The sequence below is a fragment of the Salvelinus alpinus genome, chromosome 1, assembly GCF_045679555.1.
Source record: "Salvelinus alpinus chromosome 1, SLU_Salpinus.1, whole genome shotgun sequence".
NCBI classification, from domain to species: domain Eukaryota; kingdom Metazoa; phylum Chordata; class Actinopteri; order Salmoniformes; family Salmonidae; genus Salvelinus; species Salvelinus alpinus.
In genome coordinates this window covers 111,478,606-111,501,500 of record NC_092086.1, presented here as the reverse complement: position 1 = coordinate 111,501,500, position 22,895 = coordinate 111,478,606, and the positions used below count along the sequence as shown (strand labels likewise).

The 22,895-nt window shown below is 49.7% G+C and overlaps 1 protein-coding gene across 7 annotated transcripts in view; it reads left to right on the top strand.

Annotated features, from left to right (window-relative positions):
- LOC139538912 (probable E3 ubiquitin-protein ligase HERC1) overlaps positions 1-22,895 on the top strand; it is a 111,297-nt gene that overhangs the window by 81,005 nt on the left and 7,397 nt on the right. For all 7 annotated transcript variants that reach the window (XM_071341517.1, XM_071341508.1, XM_071341499.1 and 4 more), the window contains 25 exons: positions 113-338; positions 517-788; positions 1,029-1,156; positions 1,377-1,501; positions 1,766-1,984; positions 2,213-2,340; positions 4,638-4,837; positions 5,685-5,799; positions 6,081-6,212; positions 6,400-6,501; positions 6,780-6,953; positions 8,210-8,509; positions 8,958-9,023; positions 9,528-9,653; positions 9,810-9,948; positions 10,026-10,207; positions 10,891-11,046; positions 14,404-14,526; positions 14,624-14,726; positions 15,016-15,185; positions 15,472-15,610; positions 16,703-16,872; positions 17,199-17,368; positions 20,769-20,934; positions 21,171-21,247. In XM_071341517.1, the coding sequence (XP_071197618.1) occupies positions 113-338; positions 517-788; positions 1,029-1,156; positions 1,377-1,501; positions 1,766-1,984; positions 2,213-2,340; positions 4,638-4,837; positions 5,685-5,799; positions 6,081-6,212; positions 6,400-6,501; positions 6,780-6,953; positions 8,210-8,509; positions 8,958-9,023; positions 9,528-9,653; positions 9,810-9,948; positions 10,026-10,207; positions 10,891-11,046; positions 14,404-14,526; positions 14,624-14,726; positions 15,016-15,185; positions 15,472-15,610; positions 16,703-16,872; positions 17,199-17,368; positions 20,769-20,934; positions 21,171-21,247 (3,908 nt within the window). The remainder of the gene's footprint in view (positions 1-112; positions 339-516; positions 789-1,028; positions 1,157-1,376; positions 1,502-1,765; positions 1,985-2,212; positions 2,341-4,637; positions 4,838-5,684; positions 5,800-6,080; positions 6,213-6,399; positions 6,502-6,779; positions 6,954-8,209; positions 8,510-8,957; positions 9,024-9,527; positions 9,654-9,809; positions 9,949-10,025; positions 10,208-10,890; positions 11,047-14,403; positions 14,527-14,623; positions 14,727-15,015; positions 15,186-15,471; positions 15,611-16,702; positions 16,873-17,198; positions 17,369-20,768; positions 20,935-21,170; positions 21,248-22,895) is intronic.

Genomic DNA, 22,895 nt, shown 5'->3' with positions numbered 1-22,895 from the left:
ACCCCAACCTTGGTGTCTACATTTTTCCATCACCGTCTGTAGAATATATGGTGCTCTTGTAACTGTAATCTTTCTCTACTTACACTAATGACACCCCTTGGTCCGGTTCTAGGATCTGATGGCAGCTGCCACAGGGATGAACCTTGGTGCCATCAGTGATCCTGCACAGAGAGTTCGTCTGACCTCCACCCTGAAGAGGGCGCCACAACAAGATGTCACACCCCTCACGCCTCCCACCTTCCTGGTCACACAGAGTCTGGTCTCCCTGCTCACAGAGAAGGGCATCCGTTACCGCTATTCTCCAGACAGAACCGTTACCGAGCAGCATGAGTCTAAAGGTGAGAGGAAGGTACTTTTATGCCAAAGTCACAGAATAAGTTATGTTTGGTAAGGTACATATTTTTCAGGTACATTGCACTCTGTAGCATTTCCCCCCTACTGGACACAACCCTGTAGAGAGGTTTGATTGGTTGGTGCTACCTCATGACGGCTGTTGTGTTTCCCCGATTGGTCCAGGTCCAGAGGCTGGTAGCCCGTCTGCTGCAGTACCTCCTCCCCAGGTGGGGGCGAGAGTGGGCCCTCTGGAGCTGGCCAACGCCCTGGCTGCCTGTGCCCTGTCTGCCAGGCTGACCAGTAAACACCGTCAGTGGGCAGCCCAGCAGCTGGTCCAGGCCCTGGCTGCCTCGGAGAGGGAGAGGGACAACCCCATCCGGCCTCAGACGTATAGCGACATGGCTGGAGACCTGAGGAAGTGTCCTCTGAAGAAGCTAGAGGGACATCACGGCAGGGTACAGGACTAAGATATGTAGGCTCGAATATTCATATCCTCTCTCCTCACATCCTTCTCAAACCGCATTGAAGGAGACGGTCTGAGGGGAGGGACCTTGGACCATCTCTTCCAATGAGGTTTGAGGAGAGAGGAAAGACTAATTGAAAAAGCCCTAGTGAAAAGTGATGCTTACTAATGAGGTTCCTATGATCAGTTCCTGTTTGTTGGATACTGATGTTGACCCCGGTTGTTGTTGTAGGTGACTAGCTGTACTTGGAACAATGAGCAGGGTCTGTTGGCCACTGGAGCTCAGGACGGGACAGTCAGATTGTGGGACGTCAACCAGAACACTGCTGACCTGCAGTGCACACACTCCTGTAGCATCAGGTATCATCATGACACAGTATGGGCCAATACTTCAGAAATGCATCCTTCTTAGTTTCCTTGAGGTCAGCTCAGCTCACATAAAGGCAATGTTACCACCCTATTACTTCCACCAGTGCAACCAAGGTTGAAATGAAGGATGCATTTCTAAAGTATTGGAACAGGGACATGAAAGATGTGTTGCTGTTGGGAGTAGAGAGCTAATGTCAATCCTGTCCCCCAGTGATGACAGACGGAGCTCTGAGGCAGCAGGTGGAGCTCACCTGGTGTCTCCTGTCTACTGGAGCTCTGGAGGTACCCTCCTCGCTGCTTTCCAAAACAAGATCATCAACATCTGGACTGTCAACGGTATGTACAGTAGTAACGGGTCCTCAAACCTTTTAACAATGTGTGTAGTTCAGCTGTGTTTTCAAATGTTCGGATGCTCTGATGAAGGTCAACCCGTGACCGAAAGCTTGGCCAAAAAAAAGGGTTTTCCGATGCTCTTCATTTCATATGTTGAAAGCATTAAATATGTATCTTATCTGAGATTCTGATCAATGGTCTTTTTAAATTAAAATTAATCCCAAACTTTATCATTAATTTATAATCTCTGTGTTGTGGTTCATTCAGGAGCCCAGGGCCACGTGGAGGCCCAGCCGTCCTGGGTGACAGCCCTCTCCTGGGTGCAGACCTCCAGCCCCTTCCCCTCCCAGGGGGGCATCGCCGGAAAGGATGCCCAGCCAGAGAGCCTGTTGGTGGGCCGTCTGGACGGATCCCTCTGCTGGCTGCAGGTCACTGAAGACTTCACCATTGAGAGCACCGAGCTCACCCGCTGCCACAGGAAAGAATGTGAGTTACATTTATACTGACTGACTGCTGATCTATTAAGTGGCTATTTCTTCTTATTATTATATAGAGGAAACAAGGGCTCAAATATAGCTGCCAGCAGCCACAACATGGGGCCAAGCAAAGTTGCCGTTAAGTCAGAAATGGCTTTGTTTATGACAATAAGTAGTGTTCTCAGTGGTCGTGGACTGGTTGATGTGTGATATCTTGCTCCTCTCACTCCCCTCCCAGCTCCTCAGTGTGTGGCGTGGCACAGTGTAGACAAGCCCTTTGCTGTGGGTTACCCTGATGGGAAAATCCTACTGGCTACCGCTGGATCCTACGAGACTGAACAGCCCCTACTACTGTCTGCCTTCCCTGTAAGTCAACACAGACTTTTACATCCATATAATTGTGTAGTCATTTTACAGGCCACTCTTTTAACTAACTCTGTCGCGTCGTTACCGTTGTTATCAACGTTCTATAGACTCTGCAGCCATTGTGATGTCCTACAGTAGAACGGGTACTAATGACTCTTTCGTTTAATTTACACTATATGGGCTTCGGAATATGACGCCATTGCTAAATTAGGCGCACATTTAGTAGGAAGCAACTTTGCCATCATCATCATGTTGTCAAATTTACTTTAGACAGTTGGCGATGTCATTAGCTAGCAAAGTTCGTCAAAAATAGCTAGCTAATGCTAACATTAGCTAGCTAAAATCTGGAGGTCTCCTCTCAATCTCAATCTAGCTAGCTAGGGTTATACTAAAGTCAATCTGGCAACATCAAAATGACGACAAAAGGGTTTTCTACTAAATATCCTCTCACTGTCAACTGCATTTATTTTCAGCAAACTTAACATGTGTAAATATTTGTATGAACATAAGATTCAACAATTGAGACATAAACTGAACAAGTTCCACAGACATGTGACTAACAGAAATGGAATAATGTGTCCCTCAACAAAGGGAGTGTCAAAATCAAAAGTAACAGTCAGTATCTGGTGTGGCCACCAGCTGCATTAATAAGTACTGCAGGTGCATCTCCTCCTCATGGATTGCACCAGATTTGCCAGTTCTTGCTGTGAGATGTTACCCCACTCTTCCACCAAGGCACCTGCAAGTTCCCGGACATTTCTGGAGGGAATGTCCCTAGCCCTCATCCTCCGATCCAACAGGTCCCAGACGTGCTCAATGGGATGAAGATCCGGGCTCTTCACTGGCCATGGCAGAACACTGACATTCCTATCTTGCAGGAAATCACGCATAGAACGAGCAGTATGGCTGGTGGCATTGTCATGCTGGAGGGTCATGTCAGGATGAAGGGTACCACATGAGGGAGGAGGATTTCTTCCCTGTAACGCACAGTGTTGAGATTGCCTGCAATGACAACAAGCTCAGTCCAATGATACTGTGACACACCGCCCCAGACCATGACGGACCCTCCACCTCCAAATCGATCCCGCTCCAGACTACAGGCCTCGGTGTAATGCCCATTCTTTCGACGGTAACGCGAATCCGATCATCACTCCTGGTGAGACAAAACCGCAACTCGTCAGTGAAGAGCACATTTTTCTGGTCCAGCGATGGTGGGTTTGTGCCCATAGGCCACGTTGTTGCCAGTGATGTCTGGTGAGGACCTGCCTTACAACAGGCCTACAAGCCCTCAGTCCAGCCTCTCTCAGCCTATTGTGGACAGTCTGAGCACTGATGGAGGGATTGTGTGTTCCTGGTGTAACTTGGGCAGTTGTTGTTGCCATCCTGTACCTGTCCCGCAGGTGTGATGTTCAGATGTACCGATCCTGTGCAGGTGTTGTTACACGTGGTCTGCCACTGCGAGGACGATCAGCTGTCTGTCCTGTCTCCCTGTAGCACTGTCTTAGGCGTCTCACAGTACGGACATTGCAATTTATTGCCCTGGCCACATCTGCAGTCCTCATGCCTCCTTGACCGCATGCCTAAGGCACGTTCACTCAGATGAGCAGGGACCCTGGGCATTTTTCAGAGTCAGTAGAAAGGCCCTCTTTAGTGTCCTAGTTTTCATCACTTTGATCTTACTTGCCTACCGTCTGTAAGCTGTTAGTGTCTTAATGACCGTTCCACAGGTCTCTGTTCATTAATTGCTTATGGTTCATTGAACAAGCATGGGAAACAGTGTTTAAACCCTTTACAATGAAGATCTGTCAAGTTATTTGGATTTTTACGAATTATCTTTGAAAGACAGGATCCTGAAAAAGGGACGTTTCTTTTTTTGCAGAGTTTATTTGGTTTCAGAAATGCCATCTTGTTTTAAGCCACAGGAAGGCACTCTAGACCAAATCTTCACCAGCGCCCAATGAGGATACATTGAGTAGAATGCTCAGCTGGTCATCAGTCCTAAAACAAAAGTTCAAAACAGTGTGACGCAATGTGCCATCAATAATTACTTGAAAATACAGTAAATTATTTCAATTCAGAAAACTAAGCTGAAAACAACACATCCAGGAAATCCAAGATTGCAAGCAAAATATTTGTCATATTCAGTCAGAATTATCCATTTACCTGATGTAGCCAGCCCTCCTCACGTATCTCTCCCTCTCGCTCTCTCTCTCCCTCCATCTCTCCATCTCTCTCTCCTCTCTCTCTCTCTCTCTCTTTCTCTCTCTCTCTCTCTCTCTCTCTCTCTCTCTCTCCAGGAGAGTGTCAGCATCCTGCGCTGGGACCCCACGGGTCACCTCCTCCTCTCCACGGGCCGTTCTGAGGTGGTGAAGATCTGGGGGCGGGCGGGAGGCACCTGGATCACCCTCCACTCCCTGTTCCACACAGGCACCGTCAACACGGCCGAGTGGTGCCCGCTGCCAGGCAGAGGTCCCGAACCACGCCTTATGATGGCTGTGTGAGTACCAGGGAATAAGGGGAAAGTGTGAGTACCAGGGAATTAGGGGAGAGTGTGAGTACCAGGGAATAAGGGGAGAGTGTGAGTACCAGGGAATTAGGGGAGAGTGAGTACCAGGGAATTAGGGGAGAGTGTGAGTACCAGGGAATTAGGGGAGAGTGTGAGTACCAGGGAATTAGGGGAGAGTGTGAGTACCAGGGAATAAGGGGAGAGTGTGAGTACCAGGGAATAAGGGGAGAGTGTGTGAGTACCAGGGAATAAGGGGAGAGTGTGTGAGTACCAGGGAATAAGGGGAGAGTGTGTGAGTACCAGGGAATAAGGGGAGAGTGTGTGAGTACCAGGGAATAAGGGGAGAGTGTGTGAGTACCAGGGAATAAGGGGAGAGTGTGTGAGTACCAGGGAATAAGGGGAGAGTGTGTGAGTACCAGGGAATAAGGGGAGAGTGTGTGAGTACCAGGGAATAAGGGGAGAGTGTGTGAGTACCAGGGAATAAGGGGAGAGTGTGTGAGTACCAGGGAATAAGGGGAGAGTGTGAGTACCAGGGAATAAGGGGAATGTGTTATTACCAGGGAATAAGGGGAGTGTGTGTGAGTACTAGGGAATAAGGGGAGAGTGTGTGAGTACCAGGGAATAAGGGGAGTGTGTGAGTACCAGGGAATAAGGGGAATGTGTTATTACCAGGGAATAAGGGGAGTGTGTGTGAGCTGTGTACACTGAGTAATTAGTACATTATTAGCTATATTTGACGGTGACAATGCACATTGATCACCATTTCTGTATATGGGTCAACTGTAGTCCCTGTAGACATTAGATTTAGTTATTCCCTATATTTCCTCTGTCTTTATAGAGGGAGCCAGAATGGTCTTCTGAATGTGTGGACTCTGCCACAGGGGGGCACTAATGTGTCAGTTCCTAAGTTCCTGGGCAGCTCATCCAGTCAGGAGAACAACGGTGGCATCAAGGTCAGTACAGTGTGTTTCTGTAGCGATCAGTTATGACTGAGATAAGCGGCTTCGGTTATGTCTCCTGTCTTCCCCCATTTCCTCTGACACCTAAATGGGAAGTAGAATTATTGTCAGTTGTCTTTGTGGAGGAACAGGAATTCATCATTTTCTATTATTCTATTCTTTTTCTTCTTCTTATCCTTTTTGGATTCTTCTAATAACTACTGTAGTTGTCAATTCAATTCCAGTTACTCTTTTATTCACTGTGTCCTGATTTATGTGGCGTTTGGCCTCCCTAGCGTGGCAGTGCCAAGTGTGTGTTCAGACTGAGTGGTCACATCACAGCGGTGAAGACCCTGTCGTTCTGCCCCAGTGGTCTGGCCCTGGTGTCTGGAGGTATAGGAGGACTACTCAACATCTGGTCTCTACAGGTGAGAGCTGTAGCATGACGGACTACACTACTAATAATGCACTGTGTTGCATATCCAGTTTTATCATAGTAAAGATGATCTTAAAGATAACCTAATAGAGTTAGCCAAACTCCTTATCAATACAACATCCTCTGTCTATTATCAGTGCCGTGTGTTCTAATCTTATCCCGGTTCCCCCCTCCTACAGGATGGTTCCATCCTACAGACAGTGGTGACAGGCCTAGGCTCAGTGGTCAGTACCACTTGGATACCAAATGTAGGGGTGGCTGCCTGCTCCGTGAGGTCAAAGGTTAGTCCACTATGCCTTTCATTGCACTAGGCCTCAGGCTCTATCTCTTAACGATCTGTCCTCGTCTGTTCTCGTCTCCCCCTTCATCTCCACTGATTGGAACAGACTTGACAGGTGTAAACAGTATGGTGGGAGGTCATCATTAGGCTGTCTTTCACTTGGTCACTTCTTTCAGATCAGTGCAGTTGAAAGAGAGGGGAGGAGATGAGAGGACCGCTTTTTAGACTGAGAAAGAGACCTAATGAACCGGGTCTGATGTCTGACCTCCCCTCCAACAGGATGCTCTGCTGATCCGCTGTACGTCAGACTGGATCTCCCAGAACCACGTGTTGGCATCCTGCCGCACCGTCCTCAGAACACAGGGCATTCTGGGTCTGAACCGTGCACCCTGCATGGCCGTCTTCCTGGAGAGACTTCCCACACTGCTGCAGGAACAGTACAGCTACGAGAGGGTTAGTACAGTACAGCAGTACAGCTAGTTAGTTAGTTATCTACTTAGTTAGTTATCTACTTAGTTAGTTCGTTTGGCCCCAGCATGACCGTCTTCCTGGAGAGACTTCCCACACTGCTGCAGGAACAGTACAGCTACGAGAGGGTTAGTACAGTACAGCAGTACAGCTAGTTAGTTAGTTATCTACTTAGTTAGTTATCTACTTAGTTAGTTAGTTTGGCCCCAGCATGACCGTCTTCCTGGAGAGACTTCCCACACTGCTGCAGGAACAGTACAGCTACGAGAGGGTTAGTACAGTACAGCAGTACAGCTAGTTAGTTAGTTATCTACTTAGTTAGTTATCTACTTAGTTAGTTAGTTTGGCCCCAGCATGACCGTCATCCTGGAGAGACTTCCCACACTGCTGCAGGAGGCTGCTTGGATTTACATTTCTACACTTACTCTGTAGAGGCTCGCCTAACAGCTTGTGACTTGTGATTTCGGTGCATTCCTGAGGTTGTAACTTTATGCAAGCGCCTTTCTGCAATTTTCTGCAAGTTTTACTACAGGGAACGCTTGGTGGATATAATCCAGCCTTCGCTAGTGCTGCTGAACTCAACAAACTGTCACGGAAGGCCAATTTACAGACAAATGTCCCGTCTCTCTGCAAGGTTATTGAGCCCAAAGGAACATCGGCTAATACAGTAGTTTTCCACCTCATTGGATCTTGAGGATTAATTAGTGTGTCTGTGTGTGGGGTGTCTGTCTGTGTGTGGGGTGTCTGTCTGTGTGTGGGGTGTCTGTCTGTGTGTGGGGTGTCTGTGTGTGTGGGGTGTCTGTGTGTGTGGGGTGTCTGTGTGTGGAGGGGTGTCTGTCTCTGTGTGTGGGGTGTCTGTCTCTGTGTGTGTGGGGTGTCTGTCTCTATGTGTGTGGGGTGTCTGTCTGTGTGTGTGTGGGATCTCTGTGTGTGTGGGGTGTCTGTCTGTCTCTGTGTGTGGGGTGTCTGTCTGTCTCTGTGTGTGGGGTGTCTGTCTGTCTCTGTGTGTGGGGTGTCTGTCTGTGTGTGTGGGGTATCTGTCTGTCTGTGTTTGTGGGGTGTCTGTCTCTGTGTGTGTGGTGTCTGTGTGTGTGGGGTGTCTGTCTGTCTGTGTGTGTGGGGTGTCTGTCTGTCTCTGTGTGTGGGGTGTCTGTCTGTCTCTGTGTGTGGGGTGTCTGTCTGTCTCTGTGTGTGGGGTGTCTGTCTGTGTGTGGGGTGTCTGCGTCTCTCTCTCTCTCTAGAGTCACGTGACAGCGGGCGACCAGTTGGTCCACAGTGCCTTCCTCCAGAGTCTGGCCTCTCTGACCGTCGGTCTTTCCCTGGAACAGTACCTGTGTCGGCCCTACCGACCCCCCCACCACCACCCTGCCAGCCTCAGCCTCGACCACACACACTCCTGCCCCATGGAGTGGAGCTGGCTCCAAACCTTCTCCACCACTGTGAAGAGCGCAGAGGCCATCGCCAGGGGAACAGCATTCCCAGAATCCTTCACTGTCCCAGAGTTCCAGCAGGCAGGAGCCACAGAACTCAGCAAGCCCCTGGTGAGCAGAAAGTTGAAGCTTCTCGTAGCTTCCTCAGACTAGGATGGTGTCTGAAATATGACACCCTATTTCTATGTATTATTAGTTTTATTTCACCTTTATTTAACCAGGTAGGCAAATTGAGAACAAGTTCTCATTAGTGTGTACTGCATCGAGAACAGGGCACCTGGGAGTGTGTGGGGTTGAGTTATTGGAGAAACAGGCTAGCTGCCAGCCAATTATGCTATTCATTCAACTGTTTTTTACTTTTATTTGTTCATCTTTCCATTTACTGTGATGTATGGCAGCTCACACAGTTTGTTGATGCACTCTCTTCACTTCGCTTCAATTCACTTCTCATCGCTTCTCTTCTTCGCTTCTCTTCTTCACTTCTTCTTCGCTTCTCTTCTTCACTTCTTCTTCGCTTCACTTCTCTTCTTCTCTTCTTTTCTTCTCTCCTCTTTCTCAGGACAATAGTAAGTGGAGCTTCATGATGGACGAACAACTCATGTCCTGGGCCACCACCAGACCTGAGGTAAGATTTCTGTCTCTAATACCATATCTGCATCACAAATGGCACCCTATTCCCTATATAGTGCACTACTATTGACCAGGGCCTACATAGGGCTCAGGTCAAAAGAAGTCCACTATATAGGGAATAGGGTGCCATTTCTGATGCAGGCCATATCTCCTGAGGTAAGATTTCTGTCTGTAAAACCATATATCCTATTCTCTTAATGTCATTACTGTATCACTTGACATACCCTCAGCAGCTCTGGGAGCCCACTCCCTGGGCCAGCCTCATGACACAGCTCCATCACTTCATGTTCAGATAGCTGTATCACTAGCGATGCCCACTGTTCAGTGTTATAAATGTATAAATGCCTGTTCACATAAAGATATCCTGTCTGTTATTATTCATTTTGAAGGTGTAAATCATGCTGTCTTGCCAACTGTTTTGGTCATAGTTAGAAAGACGGGACAAAGCGATCAGACTACTTTAAGCTACTTTAACGGGCTTTCCCACCTCCTTTGACAGGACTGGCAGCAGGGAGGGAAGAGTCAGGTGTTTCTGTGGGGCAACGGGCGTCACGGACAGCTGGCAGACGCAGGGACCAACCTGATGGTGCCTACTATCGCCCCGTCTCTGTCCCAGACACATCAGGTAGAGTTCATAACCTACTAATACACCAGGGTCACGTTCATTACAGCACACGTAGTGAGCATTTCTGATTAGGCAGCTCCAGATAGTACTTAGACTTCTTACATTTTGAGCCCAAAGAGTCTCTGTTGTTCACCTGTGATACTCTACTCTCTGCAGGTTGTGTGTGGGCAGAACTGTACATTCCTGGTACAGGCTAACGGTACGGTGCTGGCTGTAGGAGAGGGTAGCTATGGGAGACTGGGCCAGGGCAACTCTGATGACCTATATACCCCCACAGTCATCTCAGCCTTACAAGGTAACATCTTTATCTCAGGTTGATCTTTAACCTTGGACACCTTTGACCCCTCTGTCCCCCTTGTTGATCCCCCCCAGGCTACGTGGTGACCCAGCTGGTGACCTCTTGCGGTTCTGACGGCCACTCCCTGGCCCTGACGGAGACGGGGGAGGTGTTCAGCTGGGGTGACGGGGACTATGGGAAGCTGGGACATGGGAACAGTGAGAGACAGAGACGACCCAAACAGGTGGAGGCTCTGCAGGGAGAGGAGGTGGTGCAGGTAGGACTGGAGATGAGGCTCTGCAGGGAGAGGAGGTGGTGCAGGTAGGACTAGAGATGAGGCTCTGCAGGGAGAGGAGGTGGTGCAGGTAGGACTGGAGATGAGGCTCTGCAGGGAGAGGAGGTGGTGCAGGTAGGACTGGAGATGAGGCTCTGCAGGGAGAGGAGGTGGTGCAGGTAGGACTGGAGATGAGGCTCTGCAGGGAGAGGAGGTGGTGCAGGTGGGACTGGAGATGAGGCTCTGCAGGGAGAGGAGGTGGTGCAGGTAGGACTGGAGATGAGGCTCTGCAGGGAGAGGAGGTGGTGCAGGTAGGACTGGAGATGAGGCTCTGCAGGGAGAGGAGGTGGTGCAGGTAGGACTGGAGATGAGGCTCTGCAGGGAGAGGAGGTGGTGCAGGTAGGACTGGAGATGAGGCTCTGCAGGGAGAGGAGGTGGTGCAGGGAGAGGAGGTGGTGCAGGTAGGACTGGAGATGAGGCTCTGCAGGTCACACCTAACATTACTGGGAAGTTAAATGACATTATTTGAATCCCTCTTACTGTAGATTGCATACCCTTCGTTGTAGTTACATTAGATGTATAATGCTTCATTCTAAGTGGTAGGCCAGCATGGAAACATTGTCTTGGTTTCATTTACCCTGAATAGTTTCTCTGTCTCTGTCATTCATCATTCCTTCACACAACAGTTGGCGTGTGGGTTCAAACACTCAGCCGTGATTACAGCAGACGGGAAGCTGTTCACCTTCGGTAGTGGAGACTCTGGTCGTCTGGGTCAAAGATCAACGTCCAACAAGATGCTGCCAGAGAGAGTCACGGCACTGGAGGGATATCACATTGGCCAGGTAAGATCAGACGTACTAAACCGTATTAGCACACTACATGGTTGCCATTGCACTCAGGCCAGGTCCATCAACAACCAGACTGCTGCGCAGGCCCACTAACAACAGAGCGAAAGCACCTTAATAACAGAAATATAGGGATACTTAAAACATCAACTTAACAAGACAGGTAACGTCCATCGTATCAGACAGGTAACGTCCATCATATCAGACAGGTAACGTCCATCATATCAGACAGGTAACGTCCGTCGTATCAGACAGGTAACGTCCATCGTATCGGACAGGTAACGTCCATCGTATCAGACAGGTAACGTCCATCGTATCAGACAGGTAACGTCCATCGTATCAGACAGGTAACGTCCATCGTATCGGACAGGTAACGTCCATCGTATCGGACAGGTAACGTCCATCGTATCGGACAGGTAACGTCCACCGTATCAGACAGGTAACGTCCACCGTATCGGACAGGTAACGTCCATCGTATCGGACAGGTGGAAACGTCCATCGTATCGGACAGGTGGTACCGTCCATCGTATCGGACAGGTGGAAACGTCCACCGTATCGGACAGGTGGAAACGTCCATCGTATCGGACAGGTGGAAACGTCCATCGTATCGGACAGGTGGAAACGTCCATCGTATCGGACAGGTGGTACCGTCCATCGTATCGGACAGGTGGAGACATCCATCGTATCGGACAGGTGGTACCGTCCATCGTATCGGACAGGTGGAGACGTCCATCGTATCGGACAGGTGGTAACGTCCACCGTATCGGACAGGTGGAAACGTCCATCGTATCGGACAGGTGGAAACGTCCACCGTATCGGACAGGTGGAAACGTCCACCGTATCGGACAGGTGGAAACGTCCACCGTATCGGACAGGTGGAAACGTCCACCGTATCGGACAGGTGGAAACGTCCACCGTATCGGACAGGTGGAAACGTCCACCGTATCGGACAGGTGGAAACGTCCACCGTATCGGACAGGTGGAAACGTCCACCGTATCGGACAGGTGGAAACGTCCACCGTATCGGACAGGTGGAAACGTCCACCGTATCGGACAGGTGGAAACGTCCACCGTATCGGACAGGTGGAAACGTCCACCGTATCGGACAGGTGGAAACGTCCACCGTATCGGACAGGTGCTAACGTCCATCGTATCGGACAGGTGCTAACGTCCATCGTATCGGACAGGTGCTAACGTCCATCGTATCGGACAGGTGGAAACGTCCATCGTATCGGACAGGTGGAAACGTCCATCGTATCGGACAGGTGCTAACGTCCATCGTATCGGACAGGTGGTAACGTCCACCGTATCGGACAGGTGCTAACGTCCATCGTATCGGACAGGTGGTAACGTCCATCGTATCGGACAGGTGCTAACGTCCATCCATCAGGTGCTAACGTCCATCGTATCGGACAGGTAAAGAGCTGATGATAGCATGTTTGATTTTCTGTCCTGTGATCTGTAATGGCCAATGCTGCCTATAGGAGCAAAATGTTTTAAAGCAGGGGTCTCAGTCAGGGCTGGTGTATTAAAGCAGAGGGTCTCAGTCAGGGCTGGTGTATTAAAGCAGGGGTCTCAGTCAGGGCTGGTGTTTTAAAGCAGGGGTCTCAGTCAGGGCTGGTGTATTAAAGCAGGGGTCTCAGTCAGGCCTGGTGTATTAAAGCAGAGGGTCTCAGTCAGGGTTGGTGTATTAAAGCAGAGGGTCTCAGTCAGGGCTGGTGTATTAAAGCAGAGGGTCTCAGTCAGGCCTGGTGTATTAAAGCAGAGGGTCTCAGTCAGGGTTGGTGTATTAAAGCAGAGGGTCTCAGTCAGGGCTGGTGTATTAAAGCAGAGGGTCTCAGTCAGGGTTGGTGTATTAAAGCAGGGGGTCTCAGTCAGGGTTGGTGTATTAAAGCAGAGGGTCTCAGTCAGGGCTGGTGTATTAAAGCAGAGGGTCTCAGTCAGGGTTGGTGTATTAAAGCAGGGGTCTCAGTCAGGGCTGGTGTATTAAAGCAGGGGTCTCAGTCAGGGCTGGTGTATTAAAGCAGGGGGTCTCAGTCAGGGCTGGTGTATTAAAGCAGCGGTCTCAGTCAGGCCTGGTGTATTAAAGCAGGGGGTCTCAGTCAGGGCTGGTGTATTAAAGCAGGGGTCTCAGTCAGGGCTGGTGTATTAAAGCAGGGGTCTCAGTCAGGGCTGGTGTATTAAAGCAGGGGGGTCAGTCAGGGCTGGTGTATTAAAGCAGGGGGGTCAGTCAGGGCTGGTGTATTAAAGCAGGGGGGTCAGTCAGGCCTGGTGTATTAAAGCAGGGGTCTCAGTCAGGGCTGGTGTATTAAAGCAGGGGGGTCAGTCAGGCCTGGTGTATTAAAGCAGGGGGTCTCAGTCAGGGCTGGTGTATTAAAGCAGGGGGTCTCAGTCAGGGCTGGTGTATTAAAGCAGAGGGTCTCAGTCAGGGCTGGTGTATTAAAGCAGAGGGTCTCAGTCAGGGCTGGTGTATTAAAGCAGGGGGTCTCAGTCAGGGCTGGTGTATTAAAGCAGGGGGTCTCAGTCAGGCCTGGTGTATTGAAGCAGGGGGTCTCAGTCAGGGCTGGTGTATTAAAGCAGGGGTCTCAGGGCTGGTGTATTAAAGCAGGGGTCTCAGTCAGGGCTTGTGTATTAAAGCAGAGGGTCTCAGTCAGGGCTGGTGTATTAAAGCAGGGGGTCTCAGTCAGGGCTGGTGTATTGAAGCAGGGGGTCTCAGTCAGGGCTGGTGTATTAAAGCAGGGGGTCTCAGTCAGGGCTGGTGTATTAAAGCAGGGGTCTCAGGGCTGGTGTATTAAAGCAGGGGTCTCAGTCAGGGCTTGTGTATTAAAGCAGAGGGTCTCAGTCAGGGCTGGTGTATTAAAGCAGAGGTCTCAGTCAGGGCTGGTGTATTAAAGCAGAGGTCTCAGTCAGGCCTGGTGTATTAAAGCAGGGGTCTCAGTCAGGCCTGGTGTATTAAAGCAGGGGTCTCAGGGCTGGTTTATTAAAGCAGAGGGTCTCAGTCAGGGCTGGTGTATTAAAGCAGGGGTCTCAGTCAGGGCTTGTGTATGAATGCTGCATAAGTCTTGCTGGTGACATCCAATTTCCCCTCGTAGGATAATATACAGTATATATTTTTTACCTTTATTTAACTAGGCAAGTCAGTTAAGAACAAATTCTTATTTACGATGACGACCTAAACCGGCCAAACCCGGACGACGGTGGGCCAATTTTGCGCCGCCCTATGGGACTCACAATCACGGCCGGACGTGATACAGCCTGGAATCGAACCAGGGACTGTAGTGACGCCTCTTGCACTGAGATTGCAGTGCCTTAGACCACCATGTGTTGACCATGTCTTTCTCCCATTGTGACTAGGTGTCCTGTGGTATCAACCACACCCTGGTGCTGTCCTCCGATGGGATGAGTGTCTGGTCCTTTGGTGACGGGGACTATGGGAAGCTGGGGACCGGTCCCTGCACTGTGAAGTCTTATCCTCAGGTAGGCTACAGTGTTCCTCTCACATGTCAACAACCTTAACTTCCACAATAGTAGACACGCTTATTATTCATCTTTTTCATTATTCTTTACTTTGCAGAAAGTGGAGCAACTGTGTAACAAGGGAATCAAGATGGTTGGCTGTGGGACACAGTTTTCTGTTGTCCTGGCTAAAGATGGACATGTTTACACCTTTGGACAAGGTAATGAATGTAGTTTATCATGTGAAGCTACACAGCAGACTCCACTACAGTAGTAGGTTAACTTGTTGTTTTTTAATGGACCACCAGCTTTGCTTTTTTGTGGAGGCACAGCAGCTAACGTAGTAACATGTGGCAGTTCCTCCACCTATTGTAATACATCCGTGTCAAAGTGGTCTCATGTGCATTGATTTTGTGGTGCTTGAGCTAGATTATTTTTTTGACAGTACTTTAAGACCTATTTCAAGCTGTCTTGTCTCTCCTTCCTTTCGTCCTTCCTTCCTCCCCTCAGAGCGGTTGATCGGCCTGCCAGACTCTCTGTTGAAGAACCACAACCGTCCCCAGGTGGTGCCAGCCCTGGAGGGGGTGTTTGTAGAGGACATAGCGGTGGGCTGTGAGCACGTCCTGGTTTTGTCTTCTACCGGAGATGTCTATGCCTGGGGCTGCAACTGTGAGGGACAGGTAGGAACACATCTTCACTACTCCACCACAGTATTAGATGAGTTCTTCATTCATCTTTCCTCAATTCCTTGCATCCTCTCTCCTCATCTCTGAGAGTATGGAGCTGAGAGTATGGAGCTTGGACCTTTTCCTCCAATGAGGAGGAGGTGACTAGATAAGATGTGAGGAATCACTGAAAGACTGAGATGGAGCCTAAAAGTAGTGGTGCTGTATAGAGTTGCCCTCTCATTCAGAATGTGACTTTCCACTGAAGTCAGTCTTTGTTTTGTGTTGATCTGTCTTTCAGCTTGGCCTGGGTCACTCCAGCCCAGTGAAGGAGCCCACCCTGGTGACAGGCCTACAAGGAAACAACATCAAACAGATCTCTGCTGGTCGCTGCCACAGCTCAGCCTGGACCACACCCTCACCCTCTGTCAAAGCCTCAGGTAAACACACAGCTCAGCCTGGACCTCACCCTCTGTCAAAGCCTCAGACACACACAGCTCAGCCTGGACCTCACCCTCTGTCAAAGCCTCAGGTAAACACACAGCTCAGCCTGGACCACACCCTCACCCTCTGTCAAAGCCTCAGGTAAACACACAGCTCAGCCTGGACCACACCCTCACCCTCTGTCAAAGCCTCAGGTAAACACACAGCTCAGCCTGGACCACACCCTCACCCTCTGTCAAAGCCTCAGGTAAACACACAGCTCAGCCTGGACCACACCCTCACCCTCTGTCAAAGCCTCAGGTAAACACACAGCTCAGCCTGGACCACACCCTCACCCTCTGTCAAAGCCTCAGGTAAACACACAGCTCAGCCTGGACCACACCCTCACCCTCTGTCAAAGCCTCAGGTAAACACACAGCTCAGCCTGGACCACACCCTCACCCTCTGTCAAAGCCTCAGGTAAACACACAGCTCAGCCTGGACCTCACCCTCTGTCAAAGCCTCAGGTAAACACACAGCTCAGCCTGGACCTCACCCTCTGTCAAAGCCTCAGGTAAACACACAGCTCAGCCTGGACCTCACCCTCTGTCAAAGCCTCAGGTAAACACACAGCTCAGCCTGGACCTCACCCTCTGTCAAAGCCTCAGGTAAACACACAGCTCAGCCTGGACCTCACCCTCTGTCAAAGCCTCAGACACACACAGCTCAGCCTGGACCACACCCTCACCCTCTGTCAAAGCCTCAGGTAAACACACAGCTCAGCCTGGACTACACCCTCACCCTCTGTCAAAGCCTCAGGTAAACACACAGCTCAGCCTCGACCTCACCCTCTGTCAAAGCCTCAGGTAAACACACAGCTCAGCCTCGACCTCACCCTCTGCCAAAGCCTCAGACACACACACACACACACACACACACACACACACACACACACACACACACGCTGATGGCATGCCTCAGCTCTATGTGCTTGGAGACCAGATGTTATCCATAATGTCTCCTGGGGTTGGACATATCCCAGGACTGTTACCCAGTCTGACCTCTTCTTCATCCTCCATAAACAGTGTCTGCTGACCTCTCTTTTCCAGGTGCTTCAGCCAACCTCCAGCTGGGTCTGCCCCAGTCTATCCCTCCCCAGTATAACGCTCTGAAAGACTGCAGCCCTGACGTCCTCAACACCCGCCTCCGGGTGCTCTACCACTTCTCTGACCTCATGTACAAGTCCTGGAGGCTGCTCAACCTCCACCCCAGGAACCAGGTAATGAACAAGCTGCTCTCAGTTTATCTTGTCAACCCTCACATTATCTCTGATTGATGTCAGGGAATGAGTTACACAGTCTTACCGTGAGTCTCATGTCTTACCTGTTACCTGGTCTTTCTGTCACACGCCCACACGCTCACACACACACTCACACACACTCACACTCACACACACACACACAGCTGTTTCTATGTTTACTGTGTCGATCTAGATTGAGATGTCTTCTGTGAAGTATATTAAGACCTTGTTTAACCTGACTTGATGTTTCTCTCTCTTTCTCCTCCTCCTCCTCCTCCTCTCTCTCTCTCTGTCTCTGTCTCCAGGTGTCTTCATCTCGCTACAGCTCAGGAACAGCAGCCATTGTCCAGGGCCAGCTGAGAGGCCTCCTGTCTCCCAAGGTCAACACTCTACCCCTGGTCAGATCAATAGGGAGGACCATGACCCAGGGCAAGACCTACGGACCCCAGATCACTGTCAAGAGGATCTCAACCCGGTAACTTTTTTTTTGGGGGGGGGGGTATAAGGTTTTTAACAGACACTCGTCCATTATTTCTGAGCAGGTGCTGGATATCACACAATGTTCAATAAAAGGTGAATAGAAACTCTCTACTGCGTTCTACACTGAGTGGACAAAACATTAAGAACACCTGCTCTTTCCATGACAGACTGACCAGGTGAATCCAGGTGAAAGCTATGATCCCTTATTGATGTCACTTGTTAAATCCACTTCAATCAGTGTAGATGAAGGGGAGGAGACGGGTTAAAGAAGGAGTTTTAAGCCTTGAGACGTGGGTTGTGTATGTCTGCCATTCAGAGGGTGAATGGACAAGACGTGCACACTGCGTAGTTGGACGAACAGGTCAGTCGCAGTGCAGCACTCCTGGAGCAGTTAGCAGCTCTGCCCTTCATAAAACTCTAAGATCCCTGTGGGTTCCATACTGAGGTTCCATAGTGGATCCTGGTCCCCTGGGGTTCCATACTGATGTTCCATACTGAGGTTACATAGTGGATCCTGGTCCCCTGGGGTTCCATACTGAGGTTACACAGTGGATCCTGGTCCCCTGGGGTTCCATACTGGGGTTCCATACTGAGGTTACACAGTGGATCCTGGTCCCCTGGGGTTCCATACTGGGGTTCCATACTGAGGTTACACAGTGGATCCTGGTCCCCTGGGGTTCCATACTGGGGTTCCATACTGAGGTTACATAGTGGATCCTGGTCCCCTGGGGTTCCATACTGAGGTTCCATAGTGGATCCTGGTCCCCTGGGGTTCCATACTGAGGTTACACAGTGGATCCTGATCCCCTGGGGTTCCATAATGAGGTTACACAGTGTATCCTGGTCCCCTGGGGTTCCATACTGAGGTTACACAGTGGATCCTGATCCCCTGGGGTTCCATACTGAGGTTCCATAGTGGGTCCTGATCCCCTGGGGTTCCATACTGAGGTTACACAGTGGGTCCTGATCCCCTGGGGTTCCATACTGAGGTTACACAGTGGATCCTGATCCCCTGGGGTTCCATACTGAGGTTACACAGTGGATCCTGGTCCCCTGGGGTTCCATACTGGGGTTCCATACTGAGGTTACACAGTGGATCCTGGTCCCCTGGGGTTCCATACTGAGGTTCCATAGTGGATCCTGGTCCCCTGGGGTTCCATACTGAGGTTCCATAGTGGATCCTGATCCCCTGGGGTTCCATACTGAGGTTCCATAGTGGATCCTGGTCCCCTGGGGTTCCATACTGATGTTCCATACTGAGGTTACATAGTGGATCCTGGTCCCCTGGGGTTCCATACTGAGGTTACACAGTGGATCCTGGTCCCCTGGGGTTCCATACTGGGGTTCCATACTGAGGTTACACAGTGGATCCTGGTCCCCTGGGGTTCCATACTGGGGTTCCATACTGAGGTTACACAGTGGATCCTGGTCCCCTGGGGTTCCATACTGGGGTTCCATACTGAGGTTACATAGTGGATCCTGGTCCCCTGGGGTTCCATACTGAGGTTCCATAGTGGATCCTGGTCCCCTGGGGTTCCATACTGAGGTTACACAGTGGATCCTGATCCCCTGGGGTTCCATAATGAGGTTACACAGTGTATCCTGGTCCCCTGGGGTTCCATACTGAGGTTACACAGTGGATCCTGATCCCCTGGGGTTCCATACTGAGGTTCCATAGTGGGTCCTGATCCCCTGGGGTTCCATACTGAGGTTACACAGTGGGTCCTGATCCCCTGGGGTTCCATACTGAGGTTACACAGTGGATCCTGATCCCCTGGGGTTCCATACTGAGGTTACACAGTGGATCCTGGTCCCCTGGGGTTCCATACTGGGGTTCCATACTGAGGTTACACAGTGGATCCTGGTCCCCTGGGGTTCCATACTGAGGTTCCATAGTGGATCCTGGTCCCCTGGGGTTCCATACTGAGGTTCCATAGTGGATCCTGATCCCCTGGGGTTCCATACTGAGGTTACACAGTGGATCCTGGTCCCCTGGGGTTCCATACTGAGGTTACACAGTGGATCCTGGTCCCCTGGGGTTCCATACTGAGGTTACACAGTGGATCCTGGTCCCCTGGGGTTGCATACTGAGGTTACACAGTGGATCCTGGTCCCCTGGGGTTCCATACTGAGGTTACACAGTGGATCTTGATCCCCCGGGGTTCCATACTGAGGTTACGCAGTGGATCCTGGTCCCCTGGGGTTCCATACTGAGGTTACACAGTGGATCCTGATCCCCTGGGGTTACATACTGAGGTTACACAGTGGATCCTGGTCCCCTGGGGTTCCATACTGAGGTTACATAGTGGATCCTGATCCCTGTAACATGTTAGTAGAAGATGATTGACAGTACATTACCCTTGGGTTAGCCCCCCATGCATCGTACTGTAACATGTTAGTTGAGGATGATTGACAGTACATTACCCTTGGGTTAGCCCCCCATGCATCGTACTGTAACATGTTAGTTGAAGATGATTGACAGTACATTACCCTTGGGTTAGCCCCCCCATGCATCGTACTGTAACATGTTAGTTGAAGATGATTGACAGTACATTACCCTTGGGTTAGCCCCCCCATGCATCGTACTGTAACATGTTAGTTAAGGATGATTGACAGTACATTACCCTTGGGTTAGCCCCCCATGCATCGTACTGTAACATGTTAGTTGAAGATGATTGACAGTACATTACCCTTGGGTTAGCCCCCCCATGCATCGTACTGTAACATGTTAGTTGAAGATGATTGACAGTACATTACCCTTGGGTTAGCCCCCCATGCATCGTACTGTAACATGTTAGTTGAGGATGATTGACAGTACATTACCCTTGGGTTAGCCCCCCATGCATCGTACTGTAACGTGTTAGTTAAGGATGATTGACAGTACATTACCCTTGGGTTAGCCCCCCATGCATCGTACTGTAACATGTTAGTTGAGGATGATTGACAGTACATTACCCTTGGGTTAGCCCCCCATGCATCGTACTGTAACATGTTAGTTGAGGATGATTGACAGTACATTACCCTTGGGTTAGCCCCCCCATGCATCGTACTGTAACATGTTAGTTGAGGATGATTGACAGTATATTACCCTTGGGTTAGCCCCCCATGCATCGTACTGTAACGTGTTAGTTGAAGATGATTGACAGTACATTACCCTTGGGTTAGCCCCCCATGCATCGTACTGTAACGTGTTAACTGAAGATGATTGACAGTACATTACCCTTGGGTTAGCCCCCCATGCATCGTACTGTAACATGTTAGTTGAGGATGATTGACAGTACATTACCCTTGGGTTAGCCCCACCTGCAAGGCTGCATTTTAGTTTCGGATGCTGATTGATATTAGTACTTCTCAATGATTAACAGTAACAATGCCCATTGTCCCCCGCACCACAGGGGGCGCTCCAGCAAGCCCATCTTTGTGCAGATCGCTAAGCAGGTGGTCTCTCTGAACCCCCTGGAGCTGAGGCTGCCCTCCAGGGCCTGGAAGGTCAAACTGGTGGGGGAGGGGGCTGACGACGCAGGGGGGGTGTTTGATGACACCATCACGGAGATGTGTCAGGTAGGCCCTGGTTCAAGGTCAGCTTTTTTTTGTACAAAGATGCTAATTCAATATCTACTCCGTATATTCAGAAACTTAACTGAAATTATAATTATTTTATTGAGTTTTTTTTTTAAATTTCAGTTCACTTTCTGAATTCATTGAAATGAAATGGACCTCAACCCTGCTCATTGTACATAGATGTTTGATGTGAAAAGATTAATATGTATGTCTACTGTTACATGTTCCCTTCTCAGGAGTTGCAGGCTGGTGTGGTTGATCTGCTCATTCACACCCCCAACAGCTCTACTGACGTGGGAAGTAACACCGACAGGTAGGTACATCATGAGACTCTGCTCTCCACATGGTCTCATATGCTCTTTCTGCTCTCCACATGGTCTCATATTCTCTCTCTGATCTCCACATAGTCTCATGTTCTCTCTCTGCTCTCCACATGGTCTCATATTCTCTCTCTGATCTCCACATGGTCTCATATTCTCTCTCTGCTCTCCACATCGTCTCATTATCTCTGCTCTCCACATGGTCTCATATTCTCTTTCTGCTCTCCACATGGTCTCATATTCTCTCTGCTCTCCACATGGTCTCATATTATCTCTGCTCTCCACATGGTCTCATATTCCGGAGACACCTGAAACCCCACCTCTTTAAGGAATACCTAGGATAGGATAAAGTAATCCTTCTAACCCCCCCCCCCCCTTAGAGTTAGATGCACTATTGTAAAGTGGTTGTTCCACTGGACATCATAAGGTGAATGCACCAACTTGTAAGTCGCTCTGGATAAGAGCGTCTGCTAAATGACTTAAATGTAAATGTAAATTATCTCTGCTCTCCACATGGTCTCATATTATCTCTCTGCTCTCCACATGGTCTCATATTCTCTCTCTGCTCTCCACATGGTCTCATATTATCTCTCTGCTCTCCACATGGTCTCATATTATCTCTCTGCTCTCCACATAGTCTCATGTTCTCTCTCTACTCTCCACATGGTCTCATATTCTCTCTCTGATCTCCACATGGTCTCATATTCTCTCTCTGCTCTCCACATGGTCTCATATTATCTCTGCTCTCCACATGGTCTCATATTATCTCTGCTCTCCACATGGTCTCTTTCTTATCTCCGCTCTCATGTTCTCTCTCTGATCTCCACACGGTCTCATGTTCTCTCTCTGCTCTCCACACGGTCTCATGTTCTCTCTCTGCTCTCCACACGGTCTCATGTTCTCTCTCTGCTCTCCACACGGTCTCATATTCTCTCTCTGCTCTCCACACGGTCTCATATTCTCTCTCTGCTCTCCACACAGTCTCATATTCTCTCTCTGCTCTCCACACGGTCTCATATTCTCTCTGCTCTCCACACGGTCTCATATTCTCTCTCTGCTCTCCACAATGTCTCATGTTCTCTCTCTACTCTCCACACGGTCTCATATTCTCTCTCTGCTCTCCACACGGTCTCATATTCTCTCTCTGCTCTCCACACGGTCTCATATTCTCTCTCTGCTCTCCACACAGTCTCATGTTCTCTCTCTGATCTCCACACAGTCTCATATTCTCTCTCTGCTCTCCACACGGTCTCATATTCTCTCTCTGCTCTCCACACGGTCTCATGTTCTCTCTCTGCTCTCCACACGGTCTCATGTTCTCTCTCTGCTCTCCATACGGTCTCATGTTCTCTCTCTGCTCTCCACACACGGTCTCATATTCTTTGTCTTGATATTCCGTTTCATGGTAAAGCCATCGATCTTACCAGCTGTGAGTTCCTGTAAATCAAAGCTCTGCCTACCATGTGCATGGTGAAGCAGTAGACCTGGGGCTGGATGCATTAACCATCCTAAAGTTAAATACTCCCTCTTCCCTTAAAGTTTCACAGATTATTTGAAGGAAAACCTACTCTGTAATCTAGTTTGATATGAAACGTATTTTATTATCTTGTGAATCCATTTGTTTTTCATGTCTTGAATGTA